This window comes from Poromitra crassiceps (assembly GCF_964638095.1).
Source record: "Poromitra crassiceps genome assembly, chromosome: 15".
In the NCBI taxonomy this organism is placed as follows: domain Eukaryota; kingdom Metazoa; phylum Chordata; class Actinopteri; order Beryciformes; family Melamphaidae; genus Poromitra; species Poromitra crassiceps.
In genome coordinates, this window is record NC_139634.1 from 9,411,773 (window position 1) to 9,432,748 (window position 20,976).

The following is a 20,976-nucleotide window of genomic DNA, read 5'->3' on the forward strand; positions in this document are numbered from 1 at the left end:
CCTGAATCTCCTATGCCTGGTTCAGACTACACGAATTCAGCCCGATAATAGACCGATTTGGTCGTGCGCGACAGATTTTCAGCGTCGGGCCCGAATATGACCGTCGGGGACGACGATCGGCCGTCTTCACCTCTTGTAGTGTGACATAATCAAAGACCAGCGTCGGGACCAGTCGGGACGTCTAGGACGCCTCACGACGCCCCGACGAAAAGACTGGCATGTCAGTCTTTTGACATGGGTTTCGCCTAGTTTGACACCCCGGAAGACGGTCAACGACGTGTTCCTCGACGCTGACCAATAGGATGACGAGTGCTCTGGGGCACATGGGTAAACACAGAACGCGTCACTACAGATGGCGGGGGCGAAGAGGAAGAGGGCTGTTGTTGCTGCCAGTGCCAGGTGGGACAACGAAAACGAAGAGAAGTTCATTGAGTTGTGGCAACAGTACCCATGCCTTTTTGACGTTTCGTCGAGGGACTACCATGACAAATTCAAAAAAGGAAAAAGTTGGCAAGAAATAGCGGACGCACTTCAGCAACCCGGTGAGTAAAACGAGATGGAAGCTAACGTTATGCCAGCTAGCTTGGTCAACATTCTCCAATAGCAACGTAACGTGTTTAATTTCCATCTACAATTTAGCATTTTATATGATCAGCACAGCCAAACTGTGCCGAGAAAAACACGAGAAAAGGCCAAATGTAATGATTGGAGGTGAAACCCGCAATTGTTTTTATAACGTCGACGTTCTGTCTGCATGGTAGCGTAGGCTATTACCCAATTTTGTTTGGGGGGGATTTCTGAATCATTTGGCATACGTTTTAGAAATACAGCCCTATTGCATTGCTTTTGGATAGCCCTAAAATTTCCATTTAAGATGGGAAAATGTATATAGATAAATACGTTTTTATGTGCTGCTGGAATGATGTATACATTTTTTATGTCTATATATAGTTTTAGAGATCACAACCAAAGCTTCCTCACTGAGGACCCAATATGGAAAGCTCCTTAATCCCAAACCAAGTGGAAGTGGCGACAAGGACCCTACCCCCAGGCAGAAATGGATACTGAAGTACTTGGAGTTCCTGCGACCGTTTGTGTCCCACAGACCTTCTCAGACCACACTGAATGTAGGTTTGTTACAACAGCTTGCCCCATGTGGTTCAACTTGTCTATTAAATAAAACAAGATACAACTGTGCTTTTTAATCTAAAAAATGATTGATGCTGTTTTGGTAGTGTAACATGGAAGTGGTTTGATGAGCATGACTGCTATTCATAATTGACTAGTCATTAGCTAGTCATATTATTTGCAAATAACTGCAGAAAATTCAGTATGTCCAAAGAGTCACAAATCAGGTAATAAGGTAACTTTTGGTGGCAAAGTGGCTCGATTGTTAGCACTGTTGCCTCACAGCAAGAAGGTCCCAGGTTCTTTCTGTGTGGAGTTTGCATGTTCTCCCCACCCTGTGTTTGTGTGAGTTTTCTCTGGGTGCTCCGGTTTCCTCCCACCACCATAATACATGTATGTTAGGGTTAACTATACTCCTGTTAGTGCCCCTGACCAAAGCACTGGTAAAATAACTGGAGTTGGTCCCCGGGCGCTGCACTGCGGCTGCCCACTGCTCCCAGTTCTAGGAAGGTTCCTAGTAGAGGATGGGTCAAATTCAGAGGATGAATTTCCCCATGGGGATAAATAAAGGATAACTTAAATAATAAAGGGTTTTGGCATGCTTCATGTAAAACTGATTTTTAAATTATTAGTACCTAAAACTGGCCAACCACATGTTTTCTTTCTGCAAGGGGTATTATTCCCTTCCCTGTCTTATATTTTGAATGGTATTCTTTATTGTAGGTAGATGATATGCAGCCTGACACCGCAGAGGAGTGGACCGATGACCAGGAGACAGATGGGGATATGTTTGAGTGTTCCAACAGCTCTACCTTGCCACTTACAATGGTGGCCCAGGGGTGCAGTACGTCTAGACCATCAACTCCTAGTCCAGTGGTGGCCCAGGAATGCAGTACGTCTAGACCATCAACTCCTAGCCCAGTGGTGAATGATAGGGCACAGAAGGCCAAACAAAAGTCAAAGGACAGGGGAGCTGATGATCTTGAAATTGAGAAGGTTGCCATTTTAAAAAGTGTCTCTGAAACCCTGCTAGGTGCGAGTCAGGATGCAGATCACACATTTGGCAAACAGGTAGTAAGTGAAATCAAGCAAATCAAGGATCCAGCAACCAAGATGCGACTCCGTCGAAACATCCTTGTTATGATATATGATGCATACGAAGCTGAGCAGAGCGCCTCATCACATCCAGTCCCCCTAGGCCCGCCACAGTCGATGTACAATTACCAAACACCTTGGCAGGGGCACACAAGCACACAACCACCTTACTATCAGAATCCAACCAACCCCATGCCCACACCTGCTTCAACAAGCTACCTCGGGGCCTTAGAGAGTGACACCCACAACCTACAATCTCTGTGAAAACTGACACAAATACAGGTAGTGATCATAAGTGTTCTGAACTTGAGCCGTCTTGCTAGAAAGTCTTGACTGTACACTGTGAATTGTTAGTGTTGTTCAAATCAGGTAGCAGCCATAGGCCTTGAAAGCCATTTTTTTTGTTTTGTTTAAAGATTTGTTTACAAACTGTTGTGAGAAAGCTGCCATGCCATATTTGCAAGTTTGCACAGTAGTGGCCATGTTTATATGACTAACTTTATATGTGAACTTTTGAAGTTTTTATTTACTTTGTCTTATGCTCAGGTTTTTATGAGCCACAACTTTGTTTTAGATTTTTTAGGTGGAGGAAAACCATTGTCACAGTATTAATGACTCAAGGGAAGCAAGACTTGGGATGTCTGCTGACATTTAATGTCAATAAAAGTTTACATTTACATTCCAGAAATGCTTCTGGTCCTTTCTTTGCATTTAACACACCAGAAATGTATTCATTTTAACTATTTAGCATTAGCATGGACCACAGTTAGAATGTGGAGTAAACACCATACAAGGGAGAGATACAAAATAAAAAGTAAAATGCAGTACTGTAGTACAGAAAACATTCTGACCCATACAACCTTTGAGGGCATGAAACATTTGATCATATGACTATTTCATTTGCATTTCACCTCAAGACAGGGAACTGCTTTCAAGTCTGACATTTTGCTTGGCTTTTTGCCAACTAGTGTGCTGCTTGATGACATCACTAGGGTGGCAGTACAGTAGTAAGGATTTTGAATGGTTTGATGAATCAAAACGATCACAATCCGTAACATATGCTGTGAGCCTGTTAGAATTCAAAATACTTACCAACACTTAACTAGCCCATACTCCAATGTATTGTAAGTCAACCTACTGTAGTGATGTCATCAAGCAGTGCTCCAGTTGGCTAAAAGGTGAACATCTTTCTCGCAAAGCTAGGTACATTTCTGACTTGAAAGCAGTGTCCTGTCTTTTTTTTAGGTGAATTGCAAATGAACTAGTCACACGATCAAATGTGAATGAAACAAAAACATGCACATTTCCAAATGACAAACCTTTTAATAACATCCTGAACAGTTGTCAGTTCAGATAGGCCACAGTCCCATTTTAACATGTTGCATCTATTTTGGACCAAACAGGTACTTGAGTTGAGCAAATGCAGCTGCTGGACAGTCATGATCTATTTGGAGACCAATAATAATGAAAACAAAGATGCACGCTGTGACTTGAGGGATGTCTGATCCTTCCTTTCTAGGGTCCTTGGGTGCGGGGTGTGTGCCCTGACACAACATGTGGAGCTGCTACTATAGTACATCAGGCACTCATGCATGAGAGTTGAGTGGTTTCTACCCAGTAACTCGCCCCCTCTCAACCCCCCCCCCCCCCCCCCCCCCCCGATTCACACACACACACACACACACACACACACACACACCTCTACATTTTGTCAGTTGTGTTGTCGCCTTTGTGCGTGGTCCGTTTGAACAACTATATGGTTTCACAACTAAACCATATGTTCCTGCCAGGGAACAGATCCAGCAGGTGACCGAAAGTATGCCTTCAACTGGTCTCGCTGTTCTTTTGCCGTTGTTGTGGCATTCCGTACCCTGCTCGCTGCCACAGAGGAGAGTTCTCCACCCCTTCGCCATGCTCCCTGAATGAGACTGTGGTTCTCATCCTCCATATCCACAAAGGCAGGGGGCAGGTAGGCCTCTGATGCCTTCTCCCTGAGAAAGTTGTGAAGAGCGAGAGCGGCAAGTGTGACCGTTGTCACTTTTTCAGGCTCAAGTGCGATAGTTGTCAGGAAAACACGTAGTCTGTTGGCCAAAATTCCGAACGCGTTTTCAACTGTGCGCCTTGCCCTCGACAGGCGATAATTAAAAATTCGCTGTCCATGGTCCAGGTTCCGGAAGGGGTATGGTTTGAGCAAGTCGGTCCGGAGAGGAAACGCTGCGTCGCCGATAAACGCATATGGCATGGTTATGTTGGTATCTGGCAGTGGGTCTGGGCGGGGAATATTCAATAGATCTCTGTCCATAGCAGTACGGAGGTCTGAATGGGCAAACAGCCCTGCGTCTGACACTCTTCCCTGTGTACCAACATTAGCATAGAGAAACTTATAGTTTGCGTCGACTACTGCCATGAGAACCACTGAGAATCTGGATTTGTAATTGTGATAGGTACTTCCAGAGTTATCAGGGGGCTGGATGTATATGTGCTTGCCGTCTATGGCGCCTAGGCAATTAGGAAATTGCCACTTCTCTTGGAACGCCATGGCCACCTCTCGCCACTCTGCCTCTGTTGTAGGTGTCTGGAAAATAAACATCAATAATGATCAACACATTATAGTATTTTAATGTTATTTCACCTTTTTTCTTTTTAGGCAACACAATTCATGTCAAGCACAAATACAATACAATGGAGTAAAATGATATAGCAACCTTCACACCTTCAAATGTCATACCTTCAAATGGTGTTCCTTCAACACACCATACAGGGCTTCACAGGTCTCCAGTACGATCTCACTGATAGTAGTTCGGCCGATCCGATACTGGAAGCTCAGAGACCTGAATGACTCTCCTACAGAGAAGAAACAGTTATTATGTGTATGAAATACAACATTTCATTTGAAACAATCACAATGTTTTAAAATTGATTATTTTACCGGTAGCAAGGAATCGTAGTGTGACTGACAACCGCTGTCTTGCAGTGATGGCCATCCTCATTTTTGTGTCCCTCTTGCGGATGATTGGCTCCACCTTTCCTAGTAGGTAATTGAAATCTTCCACATCCATCCTGAGAAGCTCGCGGAAACCCCTCCTGTCAGTAATCTATAGAATAATAAAATCAAACAAATACCTCTATGTGATTCAGTGACTTTTGGTAAAAACAATGATGAGCTATATGACAGTCATACAAAGCCTTGGTAACCTAAAATATGCAGGTGTGGTGGGTAAACATGTTATAAGTTGCATACTAGGACCTTACAATTGCCATGCTTAACGCTGTGTGTGCACTTGTGGTATTGCCCTGGGCCTAGGCCTATAGGCTATATGACGTTTTTATGTAAACACAACGCATAAACCCAAACCAAACCAATGTTTTCCTCCACGAAGCATTGAATAGCGTTGAGAACCTCTCGGCTAACATGAGCATTAGCTAACTAGCTACAGCTACATTTAACGCTACGCACGTTTGTTCTTGACACAACATTCGTAACGTTACAGTACGTACCTCAAGTTCTCTTTGAAGGATAGACAGCCCGTACTGTCCTCTTCCTGACACCCAAGGACGGACCCACAGCCGTTTTCTCTTTCTTTTCTTTTTCTTTTCGCAACACAAGACAGCTAGCAGCACACATACCGCTTCCGTATCCGCCATGATTGACAATTATTTGACCCGCCTCCCCGACGACGTGTGAACTCGCTGACGACAGCAGACGACGTGATGACGGTGGCATACGACGCTCTGTCGGTGTCAAGCGAGAATACACTTGTAGTGTGGCCAGTCTCCCGACCAAGACATGCCACGAATTTATGGCAGTATGATGGTCTCGTCTGACATGGTGACATCGTGAACGACCAAAAATATCGTGTAGTCTGATCCTGGCATTATAAGTCTCTAGTTTGTGGTTGTAAAGTTTCATGGGACTGTGATTATAGAGGTCACAATATAATTTATAGTGAGGTCAAGTTTTGAAAAATGGGATGCAACCAGGAAACCCCCTCCCCCCGAACGCCCCCCCCCCCCCCCCCGCAAAATCCGCCTATGTCATGTGACATAGGCGTGAGTTCAGCAGAAGAGGGCATCGAAAGGCCGCCTACCTAAATCGCTTCAATAAAGTGATCTGTCTCCATGCATGACTAATAACTATGCATACAGTAATTATTGATGCTGATGCTTTTAAAAGGCTGTTTCAACGTGACAGCGGTAAATAGTGATGCTGGATGTCAGCAGCAGTGCACATTTTTCTGCTTGTCTCTGCGTTTTCCACGTGTGCAGCCAGGAGCTGCAGGGAAAAATATATATCTGTGCGTAAAAACTGCGTAATCGAGGTCTGCAACTTACTGTGCGGGGTCGGATTTCAGTGAGACCATATGTTTTCTTTACTGTGTGAGTCCATCCTGCCCTGCAGACTCACTCATGCTCTCTCACATACACTTTGGACACGTATAGGGAGAGAGCGCCGCAGTCGTTGCGTCACAGCAGAGGACAAGTAAAGTAACGGGACGGTCTGTGTCTGGTCTGACCGGCTGGCTGTAGACGCACGCACCGGGGCATAGTGGGGACAGAGGACAGGCAGCAGCAGGGCCGCTCTCACAGAACAGAAGACTGCTCAAATCGTGCTAAAAAAGGTAAGCTGATCTCATTTCGGAGCAGCTCAGTCGCTGAGTGAATATAATAGTTGAAGGACTCGGCGCTCGGGAGAGATGCGATTAGAAATAGATTGAAGTTCCATGATGCGTCATTATTTTATGTGCCAGTGAATTGCACCAGGCACCCAAGAGGAACATCTAGCCTAAGCCTACAATTTAGATAGCCTATAGTGAATACAGAAGAAAAAGAAGAAACCTTCTAAACCTTCTGAATATTAATTAATTCAGAAAACCCTATAGGAGAGAATATGGAACAAAGTTGGGCTTGGAGTTCACTATGCAATATGGGGTACATATATGGGTGTGGCTCTATATAGGCTCACTCCCACAGACCTGGGATTTGTCATTAAAGTAAACTATTCTATTTTGGGAGAGCTCTTAATCAAACAAGATAGCTTTTAAAACATCACAGAACACCCCCCCAATCTTCCCATTCATTTCTCCTCTCTTTCGGAAGTTTTCATAGGTCTTATATATTTGTCACAAACATTTAACCTTTGAATTTAATCTTATCTGGTCACTTTAATTTAGTGTAATTCTGCTTTGTAGTAAAAGAGAAATTTGACAGAGTTACAGTTGGAGTTGGAATAGCGGTATTGTCTCTATTAGTTGGGTGTCCTCCATATGCTGTGCCTGTCTGAATAGCTTTATTGTATGCTAGAAGAAGTGACTTTCCATTTGCCATTTCAGGAAGGTTAAACTGCCACTAGGCCCAAAGCCAGTATTACCCACCTACGTGTCATTTTTGGATGAATGTGAGGACAAGCAGTTTAACCCATTGATACCTGATGCAGCATTTGTGTGTGTGTATCCCTTTAAGACCGCGAACCACGTTAACGTGGTTCGCGGTCTTAAAGCGATATGCACACAAATGAGGGATATACACGCAAATGCTGCATCAGGTATCAATGGGTTAATGCAAAATGGTCTCCTTGTTCCCTCATGTCATTTACTGTGCAATGTGGCTCATGCGGAATTAGCTTCAAGATTATACACAATAAGCAGTGACCACCTCCGTAACAATCATGTATAATTATGGTATAATAATGTGAAGTACACTGAACAGACCAGCTCAATAATCTCACTAGTCTGGATGCAGGATGCAGTGTCATCATATGACTCCTGGTCACATGCTTGACTGGACAGTGCAGCAGAGAGAGTGACACCTCGACAGGACAGGGATGCTCTGTAATCGTACCCTGTGTCTGACCTCAGCGATTCTCCCCCTTTAGGGTTGAAAGTGAAACTATTGATTCCTGCACAGTGTTGAGAGAGAAGACCAAATATGGGAATGGTAAGTGGATCTTACATTACATAAGTCTAATGTGCATTGTATGAAATTGGGAATTAATAATTCTGAACGGAGTCTCAAACAGTAGACTATGTCATTGGGGCATGGAATTGTTTTGTCCACCATTGAATGAGGTGTGGACAGAGTGGAGGTCCTGAACCTCTGAGCCATCCGTTTCCTCCCTACTATGAAGGCGGTGGTGTAGTAGGGTGGCACTTCATGTTGCTGACAGACACACCTGACAGCTTCTATCTCACAATGTTATGACCGACATCCAGCTTATCTGTCACACCTGTAACTCTCTGTGGTCTAATTATGATCTTATTCACATTGAAACACACACTTGATGCTCTTAATTATACTGACTTCCTGGTTGCACTTTGTTTTGACAAAGGCAACTTGACTACAGCAGAAACCTGTGCAAGGATGAGGAAGCACAAACTTGGTTGAAATAAAGACTAGAATCACCCCGCTTGTTTAGTGAAAGTCTGTTGCTAGGGGGGGTCTGTATTGGTGGGCCTGTTGCTACGTGGGCGAAACTCTCCAGCTGTCGTGAAGAGTGATAGCCACTGAAGTGGAGGATCTGAGCATGTGCAGTGTGTGGCCCCCTCAGCCGGGCGGGTAGGTCGTGTTGTTGGCCCACGGCCTCAATGCAGCAGGAATCTCTAGCGGGCAGCAGCTGCACTAAGAGCTTTTAACATGGACGCCAAGTGCTCCTATTCCCCCATGAATGAGCTTATAAGCGAACAACAACGTCATAGTGTTCAAATGGTAGAGGGCTCGTTAACTAGTTATCATTATCAAATGGGCGTGGGCAGTATTTGGGTTGTTTCTCAACAGTGTTGTTCTGCAGATCGAGCTGAATTTGACATTACAGTGGTATTAACTGGTAGTCTGTCGCTTGTCAGTTTGTTTGAAGCAGTAGTTGACCACCTGCAAAGGGAGCAGGTCTTTGTGTGTAACATGACTCCCATATGCTCATACCCACCCCCACCACACACACACACACACACACACACACACACACACACACACACACACACACACGTGCACTGGCGCACACACGTGCACATGCACACACACACACACGCATGCATGCGTGCACACACGTGCACATGCACACACACACATGCACACACACACACGCCTTGGGAGGTCAGACAAGTGCCAGTTGTCAGTCAGCTGCTGCCATCTCCCCTCTTACACAGGCCCCTACTTAAGGGACTTTTGTGCCTTAAAGGTACGATATGTAACTTTTAGCCTCGAGGCAGCAAAGTGCTCCCCCTCGGGCTGGGCAAGATGACGTCCCCAAAACCTGCCACTCATCTTGACGAGCTGTCTGCCTTGAAACAGCATCTAGAACTGAGGCTGTGGTAACCGACATCCATAAAGCCAACTGCAGGCGTTTAAGAGGCAAACACAGGCAACTTTCCTTACTGCTTTCTGACATTGTCATTGTCCACATTGTTGTCGTTGCTGTGACTTGCCTGCACTGTGACTGCTAGCCTCCCTCTCACAGCCACAATACAGCTCACTGATGGCTGCTCCTACAGCAGGTGGTGTAGCCTACGTAAAAAAGCTGCAACTTTAAGTATTGCAGCTGAGCTCTCAGTATCCCGAGCATCACTGAACACATTTAATCTCCTTGAATCAACACACTTGAAATTGTTTCACCCCAGAAATATTAATTGGAACATGTGCTTTTTCTTACAGGGGTTCAGAGGCACAGTCACAGGTGCTCCAGACTTTGATGCCAGCACAGATGCTGAGTCTCTTTACAATGCTATGAAAGGCTTTGGTGAGTGTTTCATCGCTCCATGATATATAGATGATATATAGATATATAGTATATATATATAGATGATGTATAGATATATATAGATATATAGTATAGATATATAGATGATGTATAGATATATATAGATATATAGTATAGATATATAGATGATCTATCTGCATTTACATCTCCGGATGTAAATGCAAAGTTATATAGATGATATATAGATGATGTATAGATATAGATAGATAGATAGATATGTATCTAGTGTTGCAGCTCCCCCCTACCTATGGTGTTTACAGCGTTGCAGTAATGTATTACGATGCAGTATTGTCAAATCATGCTCTCTCCATTGTTGTTTTGTATTATGTGAATGCATGACTTTATGCGCTTGTCTTTGTATGTGAGCTCACTAAGACAAATCCCAATCAACCTGTTGACATGGCAAATAAATATTGAATCTTGAACCTTGAAATATGTTGGCCAGGGAAAACTAAAGCTAATCTCATCCATTCATCCTCTCCAGTCCTCCACAGTCACAATAGTAATACAGCTAGATCAGCGACTTATCTGTGACTGTGATGGGTATTGTTGAACAATCTTTGCTCTGTGGTCCCCAGGCAGTGATAAAGAGGCCATTTTGGATCTGATCACCGCTAGAAGCAATGCACAGAGGCACGAGATCGTCGCAGCGTACAAATCCAGCTTTGGACAGGTGAGAATACGTATCGTCATCATTCTCATCTATTAACGATGTTTGCTAAATTAGAAGCCAGCGATTTTTCATAAATGGACCACAGGACCTGGTTTAAATACCATGTGATGAGATGAGATATCTTTATATTCATCCATATATGACACTAAGATTACTCAGTAGGCCACATTTGTAAATTAAATGTCATTTATATTCTGATTCTGATTCTGATTCTGATTTCACATCTCAGGACCTGATCGATGATCTGAAGTATGAGCTGACGGGCAACTTTGAGCGTCTCATCGTTAGTCTGATGAGAACCCCAGCCCACCACGATGCCAAAGAAATCCACGATGCCTTGAAAGTATGGTGTTCACCTCATGCTCACATTCTTTCTCATGATTCAGTTACATCCAATGAAGCAGCAGCTATTTTTAATTCTATGTTTAATATTTTTTATATTTAATTTCATGCTCTCTTTCAAAGGGAGCTGGAACAAACGAGAGATGCCTGATTGAAGTCCTAGCATCTAGAAACAACCAACAGATACACGAGATGGTTGCGGCATACAAGGATGGTGAGGCATGTTATTATTATTATTATTATTATTATTTCAATCATGAGAGACCAGTGGGTAAAATTTGACAAGCAAGCTTTATTCACAAATAGCATGGCAACTAATTTTGGCGTAATGACTCCGTGGTAAGATGACCCTCTTCTTGTGGTGAGAGAGGAGGGCATCTGCTCAGTCTAGGATAGGGAATCTTCAGGGGTCAAGACATTGGTGGTGGACTGGGGAGGTGGGTGGGGCGAAACACAGCTCCAGAGAAGACGATCGGCCCAGGTATACAGCCACTGAGGTGAACGGTCAGGCAGAGGATGATGACGCGCTGACCATGGCTATATACTGTATACTGCCACGTCATAGGCTCAGCAGAGATCTCATAACGGACGTCATATTGACAGGGGCTGATTGGCTTATTGGCTAGTGAGGATGGGGTGATGAGTCACGAGACACACGTCACACATTATTGTTATTATTATATGAACTGGGTATCGTTTCAAATGAACAGACAATGTGTGTTTGTTTAACTCGCTATACATTTACATACATCTGTTTGCATCCACTCCTGTGGCTGTCTCCAGCATATGGCAGTGACATGGAAGAGGACGTGGTCACGGACACTTCAGGACACTTTAAGAAGATGCTGGTTGTTTTACTTCAGGTCAGTTCACTGAAGAGTCAACTTGAATGACAGCCAGTGATCCAGTTAACAGCTTGTTGTTTGGGTGGGTTGTTGGTGACTGTGTGCTCGTGGGTTCCAGGGGACCAGAGATGAGTCAGGAGTGGTGGACGGAGACCTGGTGGAGCAGGACGCACAAGTGAGAGTTTGAACCTATCATCACGTCTCATAGAGAAGATGTTCAGTGCCGCACAACTTGGCTTATACACGGCACCTAATATCTATTTAAAACAGTGATTTAATCAGGATTAAAAGCCTATCTTTCTGAATCCAAGCATACAATGGAAATTTCCCCCCAGCCTAAATGGACTTCATACGATCATTTTCTTTGAATCAAGCAACATAATCTTAATAATGGAGTGACCTGCCTCATTTTAAGATATTGTCACTTAGTATAGAAAATGTGTGCATTTAATATTCAGGAACATCTTGAAACTAAAACGTAGTAGATCTTTTCCTCTTGTTTTAATATTAGATTTTAAACATGCACTTATAAAAGACATGCATGCAGTGATAGACCCCAGTGGTCCCTGGATGTTTGGTAACTTACCTCTCGTTGCATTGTGCTCAGGACCTGTTTGCAGCAGGGGAGGAGCAGTGGGGGACCGACGAGGCCAAGTTCATCATGATCCTGGGAAGCCGCAGTGTCACCCACCTGCAGATGGGTGAGCAGCACGGCTGTGGGGGAAATGAGCAGCACGGCTGTGGGGGAAATTAGCATGAGAGTGTGGCATCCAGACGCTGTGACCTTTCAGTCCCCTCAGGAGGTCACAGCAGAGTGTCATTACGGGATGATACGTTGTAGCTAAATACTACACAATAATGCGCTCAGATACCACTCGCAAACTGCATCGACACGATGAGATACTTTTGAGTATGATGAGATAGTAAACATCACATAATGTCCTGACAGAAATGTCCTGTTTTTCTTTGTCTGTTTAGTTTTTGACGAGTATCAGAAGATTGCAGAGAAGTCCATAGAGGACAGCATCAAAAGTGAACTGTCTGGGGACTTTGAGAGGCTGATGCTGGCTGTTGGTATGCATCACACAACCTTTTACCTGCTATTATTCACCTTAATCAAATTAAGATATTTTCACTGTTTGAATCACTCTTTTGATGAGATAGGGAATGTCAAGCTGCCAATTAAGGTTGCAATTAAGTTGCCAATTAAGGGTTTTCTTGCTTGGTCTCTCCCACAGTCCAGTGCATCCGCAGTGTTCCCATGTTCTTTGCCAAGCGCCTCTACAAGTCAATGAAGGTGAATACACACAGGCTCTGTGTAGAAATAGCCGCACATGACTTTGGTAGCAACACAGTAAATAAACCACAGGAACGATTTCCTCTTTACTGGCAGACTAAGAAATGATCAACCTGTCCCCTCAACTGCTGTCCTTTTTCTCCATGTGCAGGGTCTCGGTACAGCCGACAACACCCTGATCAGGATCATGATCTGTCGCTCTGAGTTAGACATGTTGGACATTCGAGAGTGTTTCCGTCTCAGTTTCGAGAAATCACTCTTCAACATGATTAAGGTTGGGAGAAAAACAAATAAAGTTTTAAATTTTTACTTATACATAATAGCACTTATATATAATAGCATTAGCATCAGATGCTGCTATGCCCTGTCACCAAATTATATGTGTCTTTTACCTCTCAGGATGACACATCAGGCGATTACAAGAGGACTCTGCTCAATCTGTGTGGAGGAGATGATGAGTAAGTTATTGCTATGTGCAACAGCAACCAGATGGTGGCGATAGAACACCTTAGTTAGTGTTTCTGGAGAAATTGTGGCTCCAAGAAAAATTCATTTGCAGTTTGAAACAGAAGTATAGTTATTGTATAGGAATGAATGAGCTACTGCTGAAATATACTGTATATAAAGGCAGACTCACATGAAGACTAGTCAGTGAAACTGGACATATCTGTGATGTCATACTTTAAAAAATAAGCAGATTATCTCAAAGTTAAAGGAAATTTGTATAATGTTGAGTGTATTTCATAATACATGCCTGGGCCCAGTTGCACAAAGCACCTTAGGTTAAGATTTCCCTTAGAGTCAGAGTTAAGGTGTCCATAAAATAGAATCGGCTGCACAAAACACCCTTAAATCTTGTGCTGATGTTTTCCTTCAAATGTTTAACCTTAAGGAGGGTGTTTTGTGCAGCCGATTCTATTTGATGGACACCTTAACTCTGACTCTAAGGGAAATCTTAACCTAAGGTGCTTTGTGCAACAACTGGGCCCTGATCTATGAAGTTTCCCCCACTCTGTCCTCCTTGATGTTGTGTGTTAGCTGTTCTGAGTTCTGTTCTGGTCATTACAGTTTAGCTGGAGAGTTCTTCCCTGAAGCGGCTCAGATAGCCTATAAGATGTGGGAAATCAGTTCCATGACCAAAGTCCAGGTTTGGCCCCTGTCTGCTCCCACTTTAGATGTGTCATTGCATGTTTGGCTTGGCAATGGCATGTGTCTGCATAATTGTCTGCTAATAGCTCTGCAACAATCCGTTTCTTACAGAGCCCTAAACCTGCTGATAACACGGCCATGCGTGCACACACACAGCAAAGGCTTTGTCTAACCATGATGGCATCAGAATGCTGTTCTTTTTTTACAAATCGGAGAACTGAAATACAGGCGGTTCTTGTTGGCAGATTGTGCCCGAGTGGCCAGCGAATGTCACAAAGATCTCAGCATTTTGGGCAACAAAAGGCGTTCTCACCAACTCTTTATGGGATTGAGATGTTTTTCAGGGCGCCCACCCTCTCCGCCTCTCCGACGGCGGTGTCACGGCTTCTAACCCCAACAGGTCACACTCCCCCCTCAAATGTCAAGGGAATATTATCATAAAGCTATCCTGTTTCAAAATGCTAAGAACTATGCTGATCGGCTGAATAACGCTTTTGGTGACATTTGTCTCTTGCACGTTTTGCAGACCTCTGCATGTTTATTGCTGTAACCCCTCCAGATCTGCTCTATTGAATTCCAGGAACATGGAGTGTGCATTGAAAACTGCGTCGCCTAGCTATACTCCACTGTTTGAATCTCAATCCTCCCATTTTCTCCTTCTTCTAGCTGAGAGCAACAATCCGCGCTGCGAGCAGTTTTGACGCTTCTGCTGATGCACAAGCTCTGAGGAAAGCAATGAAAGGATTTGGTATGCAACCCCATTTGTAAAATAAATCTCAATTTACGACTAAAATGTATTTACTAAACGTTTTGAATGTTATTGTCCCTTTCTTGGCTGCAGGAACAGACGAAGACGTCATCATTGACATTGTTGCACAGAGAAGCAATGCCCAGAGGCAAGAGATCAGACAGGCCTTCAAATCCGTATTGGGAAGGGTGAGAGACACGTATATTTGAAAATTAACAAAAATGCACGATGATGCCATTTTATAAGTTGGCACATGCTTCTTACCTTTTTTATTACATTTTTATTTCTTTTTGAGACACACATACACATCAATTGTTGGATGTAAACCATGTAAACACAGAAATGGTTGAACTTCTTATTGGTTCTTTGCTTCAAAATGTTTCCTGCAAGACAGTAACGGTTTCCATTAGTGGCACGTCAACCTATGGCACTGTGTTTAATCTGTTGTCAGGATCTGATGAAGGACCTGAAGTCTGAGCTGTCAAAGAACTTAGAGAGGCTTGTCATCGGGCTCATGCTGACCCCAGCTCAGTTTGACGCCAAAATGATGATGAAGGCGATGGAGGTATTGTGAGAGTTGATACCGATGGCAACATGATTTTGAGATTGTTTGTTTTAGAAGTGGGTCACTTAACAGCAGGCAGCCTACAGGTTCAGTCTTGAGGTGGCTGATAGATGTGTCTGCTAGATATGCTCGTCTACATCATTGGTTTTCAAACTTTTTCACGTCAAGGACCCCTAAACTGACACAAATTAGACCATAGACCCCCATTTGATCAGATTTCGTCCGAGGGCCCCCCATCTGATAAGATTTCTGCTTTTAGATGTTTTATTGCGGAAAGTAATAAAACACACACACAAACACAAACACAAACACACACTCAAACACACACTCAAACACACACACACACACACACACACACACACACACACACACACACACACACACACACACACACAAACAAACAAGATATTTTGGCCCTCCAAGTGGTTCTAAAGCAGACCTAGAGACAAGTAGTGTTTACTGTACTATTTATGGTTTGTTCCACACCAGGCTCCTGCAAGTGTATGAAACCCATGACCAAAATAGTCATATAAACATGCATAAAAAACACAAAAGTAGCATATAAATAGAGACACACTCTCTTCTCCATCTACTGTACAGTAGCTGTGTGACCTGATTCTTGCGAGCAAATTGGAGCACCTTTTCTGGCCGTTGTGAAGCTCCACTGCCTCTTTGTAATGTAAAGCCTCTCTGTTCCTTCTGACAGGGTGCCGGGACAGACGAACATGCTCTGATTGAGATCCTGGTCACCAGGAGCAATGAGGAGATCCATGCTATGAACGCTGCCTACCAGGAAGGTGAGTTCGAGTTTGGCAGCCACTCTAGGATACCTAACAATGGCCTTAAAATCATATTTTTGTAGAAATACTTGTTACTTGCCAAATACATCAAATCATCATGAACCTTGGTTTTGTAGGCTATAAGAAGTCTCTGGAGGAAGCTCTTCAGTCAGACACATCAGGCCACTTCTGCCGTATCCTTGTGTCTCTGGTGCAGGTAACGCTCATCGTTATGAGAAGCTATCATGAATCTTATTTCCACACCCACTCACTGTTTGCAGTCTAGTGGCTGTAGCTTAGACCGAAAAGGTCAATTATAATCACATGAACCGTTGTTATAATATCTTGCATTCCAGAAATAGTAATACGCTGATGTGAAACTTCCTATAATGCCGAGCCAAACCTGCTTAACCAAACATGCTTGAATGTGTTCAGGGTGCGAGAGAGGAGGGTCCAGCAGATGTGGAAAGAGCTAACGCGGATGCTCAGGTGAGTGTAGAATGCAGGTGGCTTACTATTCAAGTATGCTTTGATTCTGTTATTAGCATATAAGTAGCCTGGTAAACCAGCCGGTCACGTGAACTCACATTTCATTTCGTTCTGCGAGACCATCTGGCCTTAAACGTTCTCCCAGTGTATCGCAGTGGGCGGAGGTTGGGCGGGTGTATTGCCTAGACAGACAACTCCTTCAGCCAATCAGCGTTGGATCCAGTCAAACCCAAATCCACTCGGGAGAATGGCAAAAACGTATTTTCCGCGGTTGCGGCGATACTCCTGTACTTGTTTAATTGTTGTTATTGAGTCTATTTCTGCAATAACTGCACTTTATGGCTGTTTAAACTAGACAAACGCTGACATTACTCCCCGAGGCGGACAGGCAGGGAGGCGGCCATTGTTGTTTTGTTAGTGCAGTGCTAGTGGCGTTCCTGATTGGCCAACTTGCGGTGTCAATCACAGGGCACTGAGCGCAGTCGCTGATTGGCTCGTCCGCTTTGCAGCTTCTGCTTAACGCCCTCCCAGGGCTTGAGGCCAGACGGTCTCGCAGAACCAAATGAAATGTGAGTTCATGTGTGGTTTACCAGGCTAGCATATAAGTACCTGACATGGAGAAAGTGCTCATTGCTTCTTGTTTTTATTTATTAACCCCACAGGAACTTGCAGATGCATGCAACGCAGAGTCCGATGACATGGAGATGAAGTTCCACAGTATTCTGTGCAACAGGAGCTTCCCTCATCTCAGGAGGGGTAAGGGTCAAGACGACAGAGGAGCCATTAGTGATAGATGAATTACAGATCCAAATGTTTTGCTCCACGATAATAACTGAACAGCCTTTTACCCTTTACAGTATTCCAGGAATTTGTCAGATACACCAATAAGGACATCGAACAGATCATCAAGAAGGAGATGTCTGGAGACGTGAAGAATGCCTTTTATGCAATAGGTAAAGATGGACCTTTGACCATATGAGTGATGTCCATCTTCTGGTGGTAACAAATCGTCCGTGGCTCCTCCTCCTCCTCCTCAGCCCTTTCTGTCTCTCTCTCTTTCTCTTGCAGTTCGCAGTGTGAAGAACCAGCCCTCTTACTTAGCCGACCGCTTGTACAAAGCCATGAAGGTACATATTTTGGTTGTTCAGAAAACCCCCCGGTGGCCGCCCTTATTTAACCTCCAGCCCTGCGCTAAGGCTATACAGATAGTCAGGGGCTGTGGGTGTCAGCAAAAGCGAGTGAAAAGGTTACTTTGTGGGTGCATGGATTATAATTAGGTTGTTGTATCATTTTCTCTATTGTGTCTTTGTGTTGTATTTCTGTGCCCCCTCTTAACCCATTGATATCTGATGCGGCAATTTGTGTGTGTATCCCTTTAAGACCGCGAACCGCGTCACGCGGTTCGCGGTCTTAAAGGGATACACACACAAATGAGGGATATACACGCAAATGCTGCATCAGGTATCAATGGGTTAAGAGTATATAGCTGCTACTGTAATCAGAATGGACAGAGTTTATATCCAGATCTTCTCTGTATAGGGCCTCGGCACCGACGACAGAGCCCTGATCCGCATCATGGTCTCCCGCAGCGAGGTGGACCTTTTCAATATCCGCAAAGAGTTCAAGGAGACACACGACGCCTCCCTCCACGAATTCATCCAGGTAGAAACCACGGTTGTAAGTCAAACAATTTTGTCGTCTATTAACACCTCTCGGTTGGTGTGTAGTGTTCGCTCGTGTTTGTCCTACATCTCGAGTTTGTCCTACATGTCGAGTGTTTGTCTTCGTTTCTGTGGTGCTGCTCTGTAAACTCTGTGTGTGTGTGTGTGTGTGTGTGTGTGTGTGTGTGTGTGTTGCACATCCTTCTTTTGGTGTTGTGGTGGGGTGGTGGGGTACGGTAATCTATAGCTTCCTGTGGTGGACTATGGGTATCTGCGGCTACTGCACAGCTGTTTAGGAATTTCCCTCTGCATGTCTGACTTCCTCTGTACATCCTGAGCGTGATTGGCTAACAGCCTCGGAGGCAGGAAGTGCCCAATAGCGGTCCTCTATTAAATTACAGATTAAATTGCCGTGACACCGATAGAAATTGGCAGAAATATTATCAAATTATGCAACAGCAAGTGAAATTTCAAGATTGCAAAACGTCATTTGTAGATTTATTTTTATTTTTATTGAATCCCTTACCAAGACAACTCCTTTGACAGCATATTTTCACGTTGTCAATTTAAGTAACAAAATGAATTTTAATCTGAGCCTAGTGACTCTCTTTTCGACCTACTGTATATGTGTTACTAACCGTGTGTGTGTATGTATGTGTGTGTGTGTGTGTGTGTGTGTGTGTGTGGGGGGGGGGGGGGGGTAGGTAGATGGGCATGTTCACCCAAAAATGATCGCTATGATCTACTCACCCCCATGCCAGTGGAAGTTTTTAGTCCACAAAACATTTGTGGAGTTTTCCAGGGAAACAGAGTTAGGCTACAGCAAGCATTCTCCTAGACCTAAACGATTGAAGGGAATGGTGACCAACTTGCTAAATAAACAACTCCATACTGCTTATCTGGCATAATCCAAGTCTCCAGAAGCCCCGTGATGCCGAGTTGACTTGAAAAGACATCAGTTACACCCTGTTTTTAGCTTACATCTTCGCTGTAGCCGTGAACTTAAAGGGATAGTTCACATTGTTTAAAGCCTAACCCTATTTGCGACTTACCAGTGATGACGTTGATTGGTCGAGTTCTTTCTCAGCACAATCCATGCTGTTCCTCATAGTAGCTCTGGAAAGTAGAGCAAAAACAAACACAAGGTCAATGTGGTCATACAAGCTGACTGAAGCGCACTAAAAACTTCATCCACAGTGCACACAAAGTACATTTTCAGCTTGTACATGTTTTTATGCTTTTTTTCCCTGTTTAAATAAATCAACTGAAACTGATCATTGGTAAGAATCAAATAGGGCTATGCTTTAAAAAAAAAGAAAGTAAAACCATCCCTTTAAAGTCAAAGTGAAAACGTCACTTTCAGCTCGGCTCACGGCTACAGTAATGTCAGCTAATTAATTATAATTAATATAAATAATAATTTCAGCTAAAAACAAGGCGACGGCTTTTCAAGTCAACTTGGCATAACAGGGCTTCTGGAGAGACGAGCAGGATGGATTATTATTATTATTATTATTATTTTAATAACGTTGGTCACCATTTACTTCAATTGTTTAGGAGAAAAACTCCACTTTGTGGACTAAAAAGCTTTTTTTTTTTGGGTGAACTTATCCTCCAGATCAAGGTAGATGAGTCTATAGTGAGTGCGCGTGATTTAAAGGCGAATTATTCCAGTTTTAATGTTGATTTGACCAAGACTTATAAAACATGTCAAGATTACCTCCATCACTTCCATTCATTTCAACATCAATAATTAATAAAGTAAATTTGACTAATGTTTGAGAGCCAAACCGTGCACTCAAGTTTCACTTCGGGGCTGAAAATTATCTGAATATCGCTCACAAAAATCAAACATTTCCCATGAATTAAGTTCCTACTAATCTGTATTTTTCCTCCTCAGGGCGAGACCTCAGGAGACTACCGTAAAACCCTGCTGATGCTCTGTGGAGGAGAAGACTAAAACCTGCATGGTCTCTGAAGCTTCGCACAGAGACTTCAGTGAGGAACCATGAGAGACAAGAGTGCGTTAGCGCTCACAGAACGGACTGTTGTGATGAATGCCCCTAACTACTGCTGCCACTCCTCAGCCATACCAAACTCCAGCCATACCAAACGACCCTTCTGCTGTCACGCCTTCTTCCTGTCAGTCAGTCAGGATGTTTTCCTCTTTCTTTCTCTATTTGTTTTTTACAGTCAAATGTAGCAGAGAGATGTAGGAGTAGAAAAGTGCTTGGCTACATGTCTAACACATTGGAAACGTGTAAGTGATTGAGGAGTGCCTTCAAACTGTTGTCCATCCACTGATTACTGTGATTTTAAGGTATCATATACAGTATACCTGAATTAAATTAATAAATCAAATATATTGCCCTTTTCATTGTGATACACTGTTAATGATTGTTTTGAATGTTCAACACGAGGTTCACAGTCACTGTGTGTCACAGTTATCTCCTCA

The 20,976-nt window shown here is 43.6% G+C and overlaps 2 protein-coding genes and 1 long non-coding RNA gene across 3 annotated transcripts; 2 read left to right on the forward strand and 1 right to left on the reverse strand.

Moving 5' to 3' along the window:
* Window positions 1-408: 408 nt before the first annotated feature.
* Window positions 409-2,651, forward strand: LOC310790440. Its single transcript, XR_014553381.1, has 3 exons — window positions 409-542; window positions 952-1,127; window positions 1,852-2,651. It is a non-coding gene; the product is annotated as an uncharacterized lncRNA (long non-coding RNA).
* A 1,294-nt stretch (window positions 2,652-3,945) lies between these two features.
* Window positions 3,946-5,845, reverse strand: LOC310790286 (uncharacterized protein). Its single transcript, XM_083651954.1, has 4 exons — window positions 5,722-5,845; window positions 5,153-5,318; window positions 4,952-5,067; window positions 3,946-4,798 (listed from the first exon to the last, which is right to left on the reverse strand). Exons 2-4 carry the CDS (start codon window positions 5,280-5,282, stop codon window positions 3,992-3,994), a joined length of 1,053 nt encoding a protein of 350 aa, XP_083508080.1. The 5' UTR covers window positions 5,283-5,318; window positions 5,722-5,845; the 3' UTR covers window positions 3,946-3,991.
* A 4,079-nt stretch (window positions 5,846-9,924) lies between these two features.
* Window positions 9,925-20,683, forward strand: anxa6 (annexin A6). The gene is made up of 23 exons (XM_083651638.1): window positions 9,925-9,956; window positions 10,556-10,646; window positions 10,876-10,989; window positions 11,112-11,202; window positions 11,772-11,851; window positions 11,952-12,008; window positions 12,441-12,534; window positions 12,812-12,907; window positions 13,072-13,130; window positions 13,282-13,404; window positions 13,530-13,588; window positions 14,199-14,277; window positions 14,946-15,027; window positions 15,121-15,215; window positions 15,479-15,592; window positions 16,299-16,389; window positions 16,509-16,588; window positions 16,807-16,860; window positions 17,523-17,616; window positions 17,718-17,813; window positions 17,929-17,987; window positions 18,400-18,537; window positions 20,422-20,683. Exons 1-23 carry the CDS (start codon window positions 9,940-9,942, stop codon window positions 20,479-20,481), a joined length of 1,923 nt encoding a protein of 640 aa, XP_083507764.1. The 5' UTR covers window positions 9,925-9,939; the 3' UTR covers window positions 20,482-20,683.
* Window positions 20,684-20,976: the final 293 nt, after the last annotated feature.